We start from the raw sequence: 16201 nt of genomic DNA on the forward strand, positions 1-16201 counted from the left end.
TCTCTCTCTCTGATTTTTTTTATTATTCATTTGATATGAGATATATTTCTATGTAAAACTAAAGCAGGCCAATAATAGAGGGGGGTCATATATATTTTTTTTTTTTTACTTTGGAGAACTATAGAGCAAAATCAAAAAAAAAAAAGGAATTATAGGGTGACTTTTTTTTTTTTTTTTTCACTAGTAAGAAAATAAAATAGTATAGAAAATGTACTTTTTGTTATGTTATATCGGACGATCAATTTTTTAAAAAAGGGAAAAATATTTTGAGCGGATAAAGTGAACCCTAAAACTTATAATTCATTTTTATACATATATTTGATAGATAGATAGATAGATAGATAGGGTAGATGGGCAGATCAGTCCACTATAGATTTTACTCCTACGCACACTCCCTATTTCCACTACCCACTTTATTTTATATCACTTGAACTTCTTTCTTTCTTTCTTGTAGTGGAATGACCCTAAGCTAGATATTGTAAACTGTACTGTAAATTGTGATTTGGATAGGATTAAACGGGTGAATACGGAACAAATCCCAATTATCAAATATCAAATACAGCCCCTTTTTCCTTTCTTACCTTACCTTACCCTGTGTCTTATTCTTTCTATATCTCCTTTGGCTAATGCACCTTTCTTATATTAAAATGCTCATATTCATTATCCGGATGGTCAAAGCGTCCATAACCTACCCTCGGTATTTACATGCCTTCATTAACAAACAAGTAATTGCTTAATTGCTTAATTGCTTAATTGCTTAATTATGTAATTTCGATTTGTGTATGTGTATGTGTTATCCAGAGTGACAGACAGACAGACAGACAGGATGACAGAGCACCAAATAAAAAAATAAAAAAAAAAAAGTAATTATATAATTAACAATTTTGATTTTTGGTTTTTGATTTGTCACCCCACAATTAATAAATAAATAAATAAATAAATTATCCATCATCCAATTCTATAAACCTTCTTTTTTTCTTTCTTATTTAGAATCAAGGGAAATGTCATTTATTTGTAATGAATAAATCTATACAAAATAAACCACATCCATTTCCATTTTCCACACCTATATTTTTATCTCATAAAATATATATATTTCTTTTTTAAACAAATATTTATCTATCCAACTCTTGCACTTGAAACCCCCCTCCTCCTCCTTTTTATTATCATCATTATTTTTTCAAGTCGAATGTTTTTTTCTCTCTCTCTCTCTTTGTATTTTACAGGTAACTTTAATAGTAAATCAAACAAAGAAAATAAATAATAATAAAAAAAAAAAGCGGATCTATCCGATGGAGCCGGTCCACCGTTGATTTCCGGTCCACCGTTGATATTTGATTTCTTTGTGAGACTAAATAAATAAATAAATAAATTTTATTTTAATACTTGACCCGTCATCTTACGATTACACAATTTTAACCTGTGTATCATTTCACTTTCCTCACACATTGCTATTTTACCTATTTATTGACTGTCCCTAGAGATTGACTCTAAATCACACTCACAACTATGATGATTATCGGTACATTGAAGCCGATATTTAAGATTACATTACCAATTGTCTGTATTTGCTATAAGTCTAGTGAATAATATAAGCTCTCTTTATTATTATCATTATCATTAACAAGGTTGTACAGCCTGGTCTTTTTCTTTCTATATTGTTATCATATTTTTACCCACAATTAATAAATAAAATAAAATAAAATAAAATAACATGGTAATATCATTGGCAATTCGGATGATCTTTTATTATATTTATATTTTTAAAAATAGGACAACAATAACCATAACCATAACCATAACCATAACAATAACAATAACACTATTGTAATAATTATATGATCTACACAATATATATATATCAATCTCTTCTGTCATCCCACTTGTTTCCATGGATTTCATTGATCTAGTTGGTTACCAATTGAACCGTGCTCTTCTATCTATAGAAGAGCACGGTTCAATTTGTATGCATTTCAGAACAATAATAAAACAAAATAAAAAAAAAGGCACAAGGTTATCTCGTGTTAACATCCACACACTTTATAAAGAAGAATCTATAGAGAACAAATTGGCGTGTGAATTCTGCACATCATCATCCCTCAATATTCACTGCTAAAATAATGATATAAGAAACAGCCAATATAATTAAGCACAATAAGATATCTTGTGATAACCAACTACTTTCTATGGCATTATATTAAAATCACAATCTAGATACGCACGAACACTCACACATTAAAAGTAAAGAAACCTTGCACCCTACAAACACTACAACCACAAGTAACCACCCCATATTTCACCACATTTCATCACGTCATACAACAACCACAAAGAAGGGCAAGAATATATATATATATATAGATAAAGAAAGGGTTAAACCCTTTCAGATCCTCTTTATTCATTACTGCATTAATAAATTCATATACACTACAGGAGTTTCCTACTTTTTTTCTTTAATTTATTTATTTAAAGTTTCTGTTTCAATCCACACACACACACAGAACAGAACAGCACACTTACAAGCCTCTAGATTACAAATAATAATCAAAAAAAAATTTAGGTCAAAGCTTGAATTAATATTAGTATCATCAGTCTCATGTTGGTGGTAAAAATTGATCCTCAAATAACAACCTTCTTCTTTTATAAATTATATAAAATGTCTAAATTTTGTCGATACTTTCTTTTCTTTCTCTTTTTTTTTTTGCCTTTCGGATAATATAAATTCCATTTGTCCTTACAAGTATCATTTTAAGTTCAAGTTAATACAGATACCTACAATATATATATATATATATTACTCACTTTAAAACCAATCAAACCAATCTAATCTATCTAATACATTTATTCCATCTCTTATAGATAACAATGATACAATTACAATCACAATTTTTTTTAAAAAAAATAAATTATTAAAGCTTGGATTTTGCAATGGCTGCGGCCTGCTTCATGGCCTGTCTGACTCCAAGATCCAACATGATTTCTTCAGATCCACCAGGAATAGCATAGGCTCTGACTTCTCTATAAAGACGTTCAACCTTTTCACCCTGACCACCTATTTTTTATATATTTTTTTTAAAAAATAAATAAATAAATGTCACATGAAAATCATACACATAAATTATGATTGATAATCTTTACCTCTGGTGTAGGCAAGTCCACCAAAGATCTGTGCAGCCTCACGAGCACAGAACTCGAATGTTTGTGTGGATTGTGCCTTGAGTAAAGCAATTGGACCAGCCAAAAGTTCGGGTTGTTCCTTGACTGGCAAGGTCTTGATCTGATAAAGAACACTCTCGAGCCATGCGTGGGTGGCCTCAACCTGGCGAATCATGTGGCCAAACTTGTTACGGATCACGGCATGTTCAACCAAGGTTTGGCCAAAAGTCTTTCTCTTTAGGGAATACTAAAAATAATAATAATTATTATATATATATATATATGAAAGAAAGTATATTTACCTTGAAGGCTTCTTCAATACAAACACGAGAAAATCTATTGGCTTGCATAACAATACCAATACGCTCATGGTTGAAGTTGTGCATAATGTACTTGAATCCATAGTTCAATTTACCAATAATGTTGGTCTTTGGTACCTTGACCTAAAAAATATATATATATATAAATATATTAATAAATCAACACAATAAAATAAAATAAATAAATAAAACTTACGTCTTCAAAAGTAATGTAAGAGGTTCCTGAACCCCACATACCCTGGGCATCCATTGCACGTGCTTCAACACCTGGCATTGTACGCTCGATCAACAACAAAGACACGCCAGCCATACCTGGGCCACCCGTGCGACAGGCAACAGTGTAATAGTCGGCATAGGCACCCTGTGTGATCCACTTCTTTTCACCATTGACCAAGAAATGGTCGCCCATGTCCTTTGCGGTCGTCTGAAGGTTGGCAACGTCAGATCCACCAGAAGGCTCAGTAATGGCCAGCGAAATAATCTTGTCTCCCGAAAGACAGCCTGGCACAACTCTTTCCTTCATTTCCTTGGATCCAAAGTTGATCACAGGAGGAAGACCTAAACATCGACATTGTTTTATATATATTGATTACATCAAATAATTATATTAACGATAGTGCTAATATGAACAAGAAAAAAAGAAGAAGAAAAAAAACTTACCGATACTAAGACCACCCATAAGAGCCCAAAGGAATCCACCAGATCCACAGCGGGCAACTTCATCAACACAGATAAACTCATGGAAGATGTCAAATTCTTCGGCTGAAACACCAGATGGCAGAGGATAAGGCATGAGTCCCTTGGCAGCAGGGTTTGTGGCCGCACCAGAACCAGCATTCAGGAGACCTAGTTCGGCAGCACGCTTGATAATAGATCGGGGAATGGACTTGGCTTCACTCCACTCGTGGCAGAAAGGAGTGACTTCCTTATCAACAAATGCACGAACGTCCTTTCTCAAACGAATGTGGGATTCATTATAAAAAGGGCTATTGTTGTTGTTATTAGTATTATTTGTTAGTCAAATAATAACAATAAAAATATTTATTAAACTTTGTTTTTGTTTACCTGTTCCAGTCTTGGTACCAGGTAGGATCACTGTAAGGAAGACCCTCCCCAAATTTAGCTTGTGGTGCAGACACAAGATTAGAAACAGTGGTAGCAGTAGCAACTGATCCCGATGATACAGATGCAGCAGGTTTGGCAACAGATGCAGGTACAGGTGCAACAGGGGTTGTGACAGGTGCTACTGCTTCACCAGTGCCAACAACACCAATCTGCATAGGAAGACCGACACGCTGCATAATCGCATCATTGTGGAAGGACTTGAATTGTTTTGAGGCGTCCTTGCCAGCCATCTTCAGCAGAACTTTCTTTCCTCCGGGATGCTCATTGAGAAACTTTGTGACATCGAACACCATTCCATTCACAATCACCCAACAGTCGGACGCACTGTTATGTTGGGCAACTTCTTCTGGACTAAAGCTTTTCATTCTTTTATTATTATTATTTTATTATTATTGTAAGTTTGTAGGTGTTGTATAGAAATAAGTAAAGGGGTTTTTTTTTTTTTTTTTTTTTTTAAAAAAATAAAATAAAAAAAGAACTGGTAAATAAGATTATATATACATATATATATATGTGTGTGTTTGTTATCTCGTAATTAAGATGAGTAAGTCTGTTTAAAAGCCAGAGTCACATTTTGATTGGATTTCCCCGCTTCTTTCAGAAACCCATAAATGGAAAACACATATATTCTTATATATATAAAAAAACAGATAAAGCAAGCGAGTGAGTAAGCAAGCAACAAAGACACACACATTAATGTACCTGTTGCATGTGAAAAATAAAAAAAAAGCAAAGATTTGCATGTACACATATTCAGTGCTTTCACCAAATGATGGAATCGGCCAATCAAAATCAATCTTCATATATATATATATTTTTCTTCAGAAATAAAATCCACTCGTCGTTTTACTTGGAAATCAGATACGTGATTCTTGTCACCCGAAAAAAAAAAACACATAAGAGTCCAAGTATTTCTTTCATTTCATTTTTTCAATACTTTACAACCTTAACAGGTCTACAGTGTTTCTATATGAATATGGGCACGGGAAGTTTTATTGATAGAAATGGTGGTCCTGAGCCCATAGACCACATTGTTGATCAGAATGAATTCATTGTTGAGAATATTGCTACTCATACAGTTACTTAAGAAATGGAGTCCCCTGTGAATCTTCTCTGACTTTAATATATATTTTTGTTTTTTATCAAAAAAAAAAGAAGAAAAAAAAAAGAATGACAATGTTCATATCAAAGAGTGTCTCGTTCTCTGAATCTGTCTAAAAATTCTCCTCTGACTGTGTTGTCGACCGAGGCGGTACTTTTGGCAAATGAGTCTGATGGTTAAATGTTGTTAATCTTAAGATAGATAGATATCCTGCAGAACAGAAAGATGAAAAGCTAACAAAGTCTCAATCGATATGTATTAAGAGAACAGATTGCTTACATGTATCTGTTAATATAACAAAGTATGTTTAATGAAGATCTTATTGACATAGGTATTTTCATGTCATAATTTTACGACTGCAGCTTTATTTATCTTTTTTTTTTGTTTTTTTTGGTAAACAACATAGTAGCAAGTCTAATCTTCTTGATCTTCAACTTTGCTTCCCCTGGCAGCAGCATCATTGCAGGTATCCTTGCAAACCTTTTTTTCTTTCTTTCTCATCTTTCTTAAGCTCAAATCTCTGCTCTATAGACTAGTTGCCTAAACTAGCCTCTTGCTTCAAACTCATCCTCCAGATTCATTACAGCTTTCACATTTGGCTAGGAGGTTAATTTTTGCGTGGATATACTGATGACATATCATAAGGACCAAACATTCTTTTGTTTAGGACGACAGCAGATTTTGTAGCCTCAGATCCGGTCTCACCACTAAATGAATTAATGAATAAATGAATGAATGAAAGAAGATCAATATTGGAGGTGAGACGCGCGGGATAGTAATGCCTTTACTCAACAAATTTGATATCAGTGTACGTGAAAATACGATCGAACAAGATAACCAAGCGACGATAATAGGTTGCTTCCGATCCATCGTTTAGGACGCAAACAATATATTGTGGTTTTTTCAGGACACGGCATTTTGTCCTTAAGGATTAAAGAAAGACACCAGCCCGGACATGTAGCTATAATTGATTAGTCCGGCCAGATAGAGGCGTCGTTCCCGTAAGATTACTATATATTTTTCGGGTACCAAGAACCACGACCTGATTTCCAAGTAAAACGACGAGTGGATTTTATTTCTGAAGAAAAAAAATATATATGTATGAAGATTGATTTTGATTGGCCGATTCCATCATTTGGTGAAAGCACTGAATGAATGAATGAATAAATAAATAAATTAAACTAAACAAGGTGACACAAGTCACACGTCTACCGAGCGAATCGGTTTTGCTGACGAAGACGATGAAACACAGGCTTCTGAAAATGAATTTTGATGATTATTGTAGTCTTGATGTTCTTCTTGGTGTTGATATTGATGATAGCTTCCCTTTCCTTTTTCGTCCTGATGTTGGTCTTCATCATGGTCTACCTCAAATACGATCTCTCTTTGGGTTGTAGGGCCGTTTCTATTGGCATGATAGGCACTTATGGCGTGAGCACTAGATGTCAGCACACGTCTCGCAATTCCACCCGCATCAAAGTAGACTAGTGTGTCTGCAATATCGGCTGCCGAGCCCATCGTTCGTTGAGCAACGTATCCGGCATCTTCGCCATATTTTCGATGGACAATATGAACAATGCCGTCCCTGGACGAGCCAATGACAGCACTTGCCGCGGTTGCCACTCCACCCAATACAGTCGCAGCTGCCCTGAGAGCAGATATCCCAAAGCTACGCCCAGCCTGAGCCACAGGGTCTCTTGACCTTTGTTGCTGTTCTGTGCTCTCACAAAGATTGCTGATCCCATTTACGGTTGCCGAGACTGCCTTGTCCATTAGACTAACACCAGCTACAACAAAAAAATAAAAATAAAAATAAAAAATATATATATATAGTAAACCAAAGTTTAATTAGATTTTACTTTACTTTATTTTATTTACTTGTTCGTACTTACTTTTACAGACCAAATTTGTAGTGTCGGCAATAGAATCAAGAACCTGTCGTTCTCCTTCTGATAATCGCACAGGGTTTTGAGAAGGCTCCACACGTTTTTCGATCATCTCACTTCCACTAATAAAATTACATACAAATTTATATAGAGCCTAATTTTAGCCTTTGAGATTAAACAACAGCAAAAACAAAGGACGTTGATGTTGCGTCAAACCACTGATGCTAGTAATAATAATAATAAAAAAAAAACATTACCTTTGGATACCCTTGGCTAATGTGTTGCCTGCAAATACGAGTGCACTTGCTAGCCACCCAGACCCAGTTACAATGGCACTACTTGATTGATGTAATAATTTCACCTTTTGAATTTTTGCAGGATCATGGTCTCCCTACAAAAGACAGACACAGACACAGACACGCACAAAGAGAGAGAGAGAGAGAGAGAGAGAGAAAATTAATAAATATATAATACTTTTAATAATAATAGTAATAGTAATAAATTTGCTTACCTGAATATCAAATCTATCTACTGTAACAGGTAACTTTTGGCCGATTTTTGCTTCTTCTGCTGCTACAGGATCTTCTAGAGTACCGGCATTCTGGTCATTAGCATCGAGATGTATATCGTTTGCTACCACTTGAGTGACTTGACATGAGACTGGGCTCATCATTGCCAATGTGTTGCGCATATTGTGTCTGTTTTCGTATTTGATAAAGTATGTGAGGACGTCTTGGAGGGCCGCAAATGCTGTAGGATCAGACTGTCTGCAGTCCAGCCGCCAGAGCCCGCCGCCCTGTTCACGAGGAAAGACAAGGATCCGATCTTCTTGGAGCCATGCTCTGGTGTTCGAAAGCAGGACGATTGTTGCGGTTTGGTGACTGTAGTTATCCCAGACTTGTAGGATTATTGCTTGTTGTGGTAGTGGCTGTGATGTGATGTAGGCCACAATTTGGCCCTCTGTAAATAGCGAAAGTTTGCCCTGTTCAAACACCTGGATAGATACTCCATTGACGGAACAGAGGTATGACAGGTTGTCTTGGGAAAGGTTGACTTGGGTTTCGGGGTTCATGTTTTGCTATGTTGAATTTTCTTGGTAGCTTTTGGTTTTCTAAGAAAATAATGGAGGTTTTTATATATATATATATATGTACGAAAGGGATGAAGAGATAGAGAGAGAGAGAGCAGTTTTTTTTTTAAAAAAAGAAAAATATTAATTTTTTCTTGGCAATTAAAAGAATAAAATTTATATCAACCATTTTTTTTTCCTAAAAAGAAAAAAAAAAAGAAATCTGGATCATGCAAATTGAAATACATATTAAAATCACGTGAGATTTCACCTACAAGTAAGCTTTATACAATAAAAAAAAACATTGAGGATACAAGCTCCTATTCATGAAAGAAATCTCCCCCTTCTATCCTTCTCTCTCTGCCTGGTCGCCTATCATACGAACATTAAATATTAAAGCGTGTAAAGTCTACTATTATAGACAACATCCGAAAACAATGGCAAAAGGCAAAGAGAGAGAAGCAGAAATAGAAGAAAAATAAGAAGAAGAAGAATAAGTCTCATTTGGATATATGATCTATTGCAAATTGAAACATAATTATTATACTACCATTGAGCAAGTATACTGTTGACACTGTCAAATATTAAACCCAAATATCTTATATATATATGCGTTTAAATGGAGGGTATTAAGGAGTACAGGTAAAGCATAATAGACCTTACATGTTCTTAAAACAATAGGCTAAAAGGGATTAAATATGTAAATGATTAAATAAGCAAGATGATGTATATATGTGTATGTTCATTGTGTTTATAATATAGAATTTTCTATCTATTTTTCTGTTTTATCAATGATATTTGAATACCCCCTTATTATCTTCCAATTTTTAATTTTTTTAGCTTTCCTTTTTATGCGGCTGGTGTTTATTGAGTTTTAAATACTCCTGATTATTGAACCCAGACCAATCATATTCTTATAAACATCAATAAGTAATAGGGGGTTTCAACAATCCTTTAAGCTTTTAAGCTTAAGCTTTGAGTTTTAAAGTAGTAACCAATGATACGTAATAGTTACTAAGTGTTTTTGAGTACCCTAAATGCTTCTCTCAATTATATTAGGCATTATGATAATAGAATTCAAGTTTAAAGTAGTATTGGAAGAGGCAAGAATATTTGCATCAAGGATTTATTAAATTTCCAAAAAATAATAACAATCAAATTTAAGCAAGGATGTATTAAAAGATTAAAACTCTCGAAACAAAATCGTTCAAGAGTTTTAATTTTTTTTTTATGGCTATAGATTCATTTCAGCCAACCATTTCTCAAATTTAAACTCAAAAGCTTAAGTTTAAAAGCTTGAATAACTGTTGAAATCCCCTAATAATAATATAAAATTTTTATATGTTATCGAAACCCCCCCTTTCATTTTTCTTGTTTTTTTTTTCTTTTCCTCGCCTTACCTTTCCAACACATTAGCTTCTCAAGTTATTTAGTATTTCAAGCTATTTTGGTATTACATGTACGTATAGATAGATATATATCTGTATGTACATTATTTAATAATATACTTTTTCTTTATTGTTGAATCATCATTTAATAGAACAAAACTACCTATTTTGGATTAACCCAAGACTTTTTACCTTTTAGCAAATTCCCACCAGTCTCAAAAATATATAGAAAATTGGTAATGAAGTCAACAGAACGAAAGCGTATTTCCAAGGCATCAATTGAGTCAAATAAAAAAAAAAATCCCAAAAAAAAAACGAATGGTATTTTTTTTTCTCGCATTTTTTTTTGGGGGGAAAATAAATTCAACAGATATAAAGAAATGTCAATATATGATCACCCAATTTATCTTCATAGTTACAGTCATATTCGTATTTTATATTTATTAATGATATACATATATATCTATATCCAATCAATTGATGACATACTCTTCAAGCTCAATTCTTTCTTTCTTTCTTTAAAAAAGAAATGGTAAAATACAGATATACAAATCTTTCAAAAATAATCAACATTTGGGTAAATCCCAATTTTGAGTACCTGCTTACAATTCATTTATTACCAAAAGTATTATGATCAATAGTAATAATTTGTTTGTTGTTTTAAGACTATAGGTGTATATAAATAAAAATAAAGACCACCTTTGATCCTGTTACAAATCTCCTCATTGTTATGGTATCATGTGTAAATACTTATATAAAGTAAAAATAAAAAATATACAAGATTTTCTTGGGGTAATTTTTTTTTACAAGATACATAATTGGTAGTATAAGAATCAAGTGAAATAGAAAATAAAGAAATAAAGATATAAAAATATAATGACCAGCAAAAACAGCAGTAACAACATACACATACTTTATATACATTCACACACTACACTCATTATACACGCCCACATTATATATATGTAATGTGTGTATGATTTTAGATATGAGATAGTACAAGTATGTGAGTATGTGAGTATGTGAATGTATATATGTGTAAATATACGTGGAATAATCTAGGGTTCAAGTTTACATTGACATATGCAATTACTCACTGGACATGTAGAGTGTTTTTGGAACCAGTCTTCCATATGTACCGCATGTCCTCCGTGCCGACAGGTCTGACACCATGTGAACCAGAGATCAAATCCAGCCGGATCAACTACACACCGTTTGTAACACACACACACACATACACGTACATATACATATACATATATACATTTATTGGGAAACATCAAAATTCCCCTCTCTAGTCACTTTACAAGAATATCTTACCTTTGTGAACATCATTTGCTGCAATCGCTTGGCGTAAAGAATCAATAGGAGTGCCCATATGGAGCAGGCACAAAGCACATCGAGGGAGTAATTTACGGCAACTGGGGCATACTGTAGACTATAAGCACACACAAATACAAATACATAAAAGCAATATATATATATATATATATGTATATTAGTTGGAATATACACCCATATATATATATATATAACAGTTAAAAGGGACCAATTAACATTCTTTAGGTACCTTTTGTTTTCCAGAAATACGTCCACCAGACGCAGGAGATACATTTGTCTGAACATTCATACGTTTTCCTTCCCGGTTCCGGACATTCTGGATTAGTAGACTGTGCCCCAACGACTGGGCACAGAATGTACAGCGGACATATATTTGAGGAGGCGCAATCTCACTTGAATTCATGTACTTTCCACGTTCAATATCAAACCTTGCGCGGGGGTGCCACAACTGCCATCGATCCAGCAATGTTCGGTAACTATCAAAAAGTAACATCTCCTCAATTAATATACATTATATATATATAATATTATCTCATACCTTTCCACCCAATCTTCAACTCTCTTGTCTTTAAACCTACGAGGGACCACAAAACTCATCACAAGACTTGCAGTCTGAACATCACCATAATGATCCAAAGCTTGTTCAAGTAGATCCACACCTCGGCTCGTAAGTCCGGTAACAACCACACCTTCCACATCACCATCTTGAACTAACTGCTCGACACTACGATTCAAATACAAAGTCATCTACAATATATAGAAGCAATTAGTAATAATAGTAAAAAAAGAAACATTAGGCATATTAATCATTTTGTATATATATATGTGTGTGTGCGTGTGTGAGCGTTGGATATTCTATCAATTTATCCTTTTTTTCTAATTTTTATTATTTATTTACCTGGTCATCATTTAATACTCTCAGGGCAATTGCCATACGCTCTCGAAGTGGTAACCCAGGATCATCAAGCACTTTGAACCAGTCGTTTGAAGCAATGTATGCAAAGATGGCTCGCAAGTAAGGGCGATCTAGCATGTCTCTGCTCAAAGATTCGCACAGTTCTCGCCATGTAGGGTTAATATTGGAAGCATTGGGTTGATATCCAGCCAAGACAGCAGAAATAAGTTTACGTTGCTGGTCTGTTTCTTATATATATATATATATAAAATACATACATAAACATAATCTTGTTAGGCTTTCTCTTTCTCTAATATAGAGGACCATCTTTGTTTCCTTACCATCTCTTTCAAGGCCTCTTTCACTTCGTAGAGCACGGATAGCTCTTTCAGGAATACCATGGAAAAGTGCCCACCCAGCTGCCTTGTCATATTCACCACGAGATTCAAGTCTATTGCAAAATACGAAAAAATATTAGCTTTTTTCTTAAAAAAATAATAATTCAAGAAAAAAACACAGACATACACACACATACTCTCTCTCTCTCTCTCTCTCTTTTCTCACCTCACCAACTGGCTTTCTAATTCAGCCGGATTGAACCCAAACCCACACACTTTTAAAGCAAGTCTTCTTTGAGCAAGTTTTGCTGTAGAAACCATTCCAAGGTCATTCTCATCTGGAACTGCCCCCGAATTAGCCTGGGTATCATTTTCGGGTGCCATTCCCCGATTTTGTTTTTGTGGAGGTTGGCGAGCTTGCATTTGTGAATTTCCTAGTCGAGGAGTTGATGCCGGAGACGCCTTGCGTCCCTGAGAGCCTAAGAAATACATACATACATACATAAATAAACTAAAATGACTAAATAAATGAGGTAAAACTAACCTGGTCCCATCCAAATTCCATAAACACCTTGGAAGCTATAATCGATATTTCCAATCTGTGCTGTACCCTTGGACATTCTCTCAGCCCCTAAAAGAACAGAAGAAGAAAAACAGTGAGCGAAATAGTATTTTGGCTATGAATTACTACTTACTATCGAGCCAGGTCCAGAGTTCATGTAGAGTGTCGTCAGTCTTTATGATCTCACTGTTCTTTGCGCACTATTATATATATATATATATATATATAAGCCATGTAAATTATCTTTACACACAATATAATGTAATATAAATGGAAATTAGAACATTTGAGTAACACTCTTCTTACATCCATGGAATAACCCAAGCCAACTCTTTTTCTCATCACTACAGAAATGTCCTTGGAAAGAACCTTTCTCATGTGCAATTCTTCTCCTATAGCCTGTTCCATCATTGGTCCTGATCTCATGTGCATTCGTTCACTATTTACCAAATAAGATAAAATAAAGTGTCAACCAATTGTTATTATATATATATATAAAGCTTACTTGTGAAGTTCACCAAAACCATGTAATCTTAATTTTGACATTTGTTGCGTTGTCTCTTCTACAGACGGTAAAGTTGCATCGTACGCTAACAAATCGTTTCCTTTGGATATCATCATCCCACCAGTTGGTTTCCATGTCATCTCAGCTGCCTCTTGTAAACGAATTGTCTCAAGGTGACCTTCTCTGTTCATGGCCAAAATTCTTTGAGATGTAGAGGATGGCATTCCAGGAACACTTGGAGGAATAAAAGTAAATGATGAAAGAGGTCTGGAAGATGTATTTGCTACAAAGTTATATATATATATATTAAAAAAAACAGTGTTTATTTGATCTACACACACACACACACACATATATATATATATATATATATATATTAAACTTACTTCTTCGACTTTTCCACAATACAGGTGTACTGATGGTGTCGTCTTTTTGAGAAACAAGACTTCGGATACCACGTGGAGTCTGGCTGCCTAATCTACTTGACCGAGATGCAGACATTCCAGAAGCATCAAATGCAGTCTGGATTGGACTGGAGCGAACATCCGAAGAGATCACAGATTGGAGGGAGCTTGTTTCTTGAATGTCCCAAAGCTGAACAGTGCTAGAGTCTTTGGATAGTATGGCAAGGGATCCCTGTCGCGAAGGAGAGAACTGAAGACGTGAGATTGTATTCTTGACTCCATTTTCCGGATTAAAAGTCAAGACGTAAAAAATATGATAATAGTAGAGAGTGAAGGAAATAATAATAATAAATAAATGGTATTAGTAGTGATAGTATTATCACCAAGTGTTGTATGTTAACATATGTGCTTATATATATAGACACAGATATAAAAGGATATAGAGTCGGTGGTCTTTCTTATGTCCCAAATCTTGACAACTCCTTCTTCAGTATGGGAAGCAATACGATAAGGATTAAAAGGATCCACGATAGTCCCGTGTACCGCTTTTGTGGAAAATTGCAAGGGATTTGCGCCCGAGTCCACTAGAAACCCAAAGAATATATATTTATACGTTTTTCAAATAACTTTATTATGAATGATCTGTTGCATGTATATGTGAAAAACTGCTGCTTTTCTTTTCTTTTTTTTTTTACCTCTAATATCATATACTCGAAGGTACCTGGAACCCATTCCAGCAATTAAGAGTGGTGAGTGAGAATGCACAGACCATGTACATGAAACAGTATTTTCTGCAGGACCGTATTGTTGAATGGGCGTTTGTTCTCGATTACTTTTTTTTTATTGGTTTTGGTTTCAAGAGGTTGTAAAATGGCGTTAATGAATACTGATAATGAATACAGATGTACCTATCTATGAATTGTGTGTGTACCTTGTTGATCCTTTAATCGGTATGCCTTGATCTGGGTTGACAGTTGCTGTAATTTTTGACTTGTCTGAACAAAAAAAAGGATACCATAATCATTAATTACAATCTTATATATATATATATATATATATCTAAAAGATAAAATAAAAAAGGCATATATACTACATATGCGCATATGTATATACACATAATCTAACCAAATATTGAATCCTGAATAATAGAATCACTATTTCGATTGTGAGAAAGTTCTGGTCTCCAGCTCGATGTTGTCGCACTACGAATATCTACAGGGCGTTGTCGCGGAAAGTATTGTGCAGTAGGTGTCTGGGTACCGGTGGGTGTGCTACTGTAGCTGTCCATAGCTTGGGATGCATCCCAGACAAGCAGACAGGGAAAGTTTCGTGCCTTTTCAAGTCCGGTTGCCAGCAAATTTGGATGCGATTTAGAAAACGATACGACATTGCATGGTCTGGACATCTTTGCACTCAATGTAGGATACTCTTGGGCACTTTGGTGGTTGTTATTGTTTGTAATCGGTCTAAATGCATTTGTTGGCGTGTGTGCACCCTCAGAGGCAGGATAGGTTTCTGGATGGACATTGTCTTGCATGCTAACCAACACAGTTTTTCCGGTGGTTAAGCCAACAGCGATCATGTCTGGACAGTTGGGATCAGGAGACCAATCTGCACACTAAAGACATGCTGGTTGGTTAGCTAGATCTCTTTCTCTCTCTTTCTCTCTTTTTTTTTGAGGTTTTAATAAATAAATAAATAAAAAAATGAGTTCGAGATAGTTGAACATATACCATCATAAGAGTCTCACTAGGGACACTGGAGATAAAGTGTGTCTTTGCAGGTTGATCATCCGTCTATAAATAAGGTACATAAAGAAATGAGTATAAGGGAATGACAAAAACAACACCAAAAAAGGGGGAGCTTGTTTACCTCTGGTATCCATTCATACAGCTTTAGTTCGGCACCACCAACCAAGAATTGGTTGCGATCAGGGTGTGGTGACCATGTGATGAATTTTGGAGTTGCCATTAGCACAGCAAAAGAAATACGGTTCGTTTTGGCTTCATTCTAAAAAAGAAAGAGTCCAGTCACGGAGAAAGAAAGAGATCAAACCCCTCTCTTTCTCTCTCTTTCTCGTTCTCTTTATTCTTGCAACTAACAATTTGCT

General features: G+C 34.8%; 3 protein-coding genes across 3 annotated transcripts; all 3 read right to left on the bottom strand.

The window, feature by feature from the left end:
* Positions 1-2909: 2909 nt before the first annotated feature.
* On the bottom strand, positions 2910-4966 carry PHYBLDRAFT_115227 (hypothetical protein; the record flags this gene model as incomplete). The annotated part of the gene is made up of 7 exons (XM_018428446.1): positions 2910-3052; positions 3139-3403; positions 3459-3599; positions 3673-4034; positions 4137-4462; positions 4542-4644; positions 4732-4966. 7 exons carry the CDS (start codon positions 4964-4966, stop codon positions 2910-2912), a joined length of 1575 nt encoding a protein of 524 aa, XP_018288506.1.
* Positions 4967-6752: 1786 nt separating this feature from the next.
* PHYBLDRAFT_187923 (hypothetical protein) lies at positions 6753-8661 on the bottom strand (the record flags this gene model as incomplete). The annotated part of the gene is made up of 4 exons (XM_018439438.1): positions 6753-7490; positions 7596-7711; positions 7847-7980; positions 8101-8661. 4 exons carry the CDS (start codon positions 8659-8661, stop codon positions 6904-6906), a joined length of 1398 nt encoding a protein of 465 aa, XP_018288507.1. The 3' UTR covers positions 6753-6903.
* Positions 8662-10783: 2122 nt separating this feature from the next.
* Positions 10784-16062, bottom strand: PHYBLDRAFT_182399 (hypothetical protein; the record flags this gene model as incomplete). The annotated part of the gene is made up of 18 exons (XM_018438612.1): positions 10784-11250; positions 11367-11484; positions 11617-11863; positions 11926-12134; positions 12286-12530; positions 12624-12733; positions 12847-13099; positions 13165-13251; positions 13316-13382; positions 13489-13621; positions 13688-13970; positions 14074-14341; positions 14515-14675; positions 14787-14923; positions 15023-15086; positions 15217-15709; positions 15825-15887; positions 15964-16062. 18 exons carry the CDS (start codon positions 16060-16062, stop codon positions 11105-11107), a joined length of 3183 nt encoding a protein of 1060 aa, XP_018288508.1. The 3' UTR covers positions 10784-11104.
* Between the last annotated feature and the right edge of the window lie 139 nt (positions 16063-16201).

Source organism: Phycomyces blakesleeanus, assembly GCF_001638985.1.
Source record: "Phycomyces blakesleeanus NRRL 1555(-) unplaced genomic scaffold PHYBLscaffold_18, whole genome shotgun sequence".
In the NCBI taxonomy this organism is placed as follows: domain Eukaryota; kingdom Fungi; phylum Mucoromycota; class Mucoromycetes; order Mucorales; family Phycomycetaceae; genus Phycomyces; species Phycomyces blakesleeanus.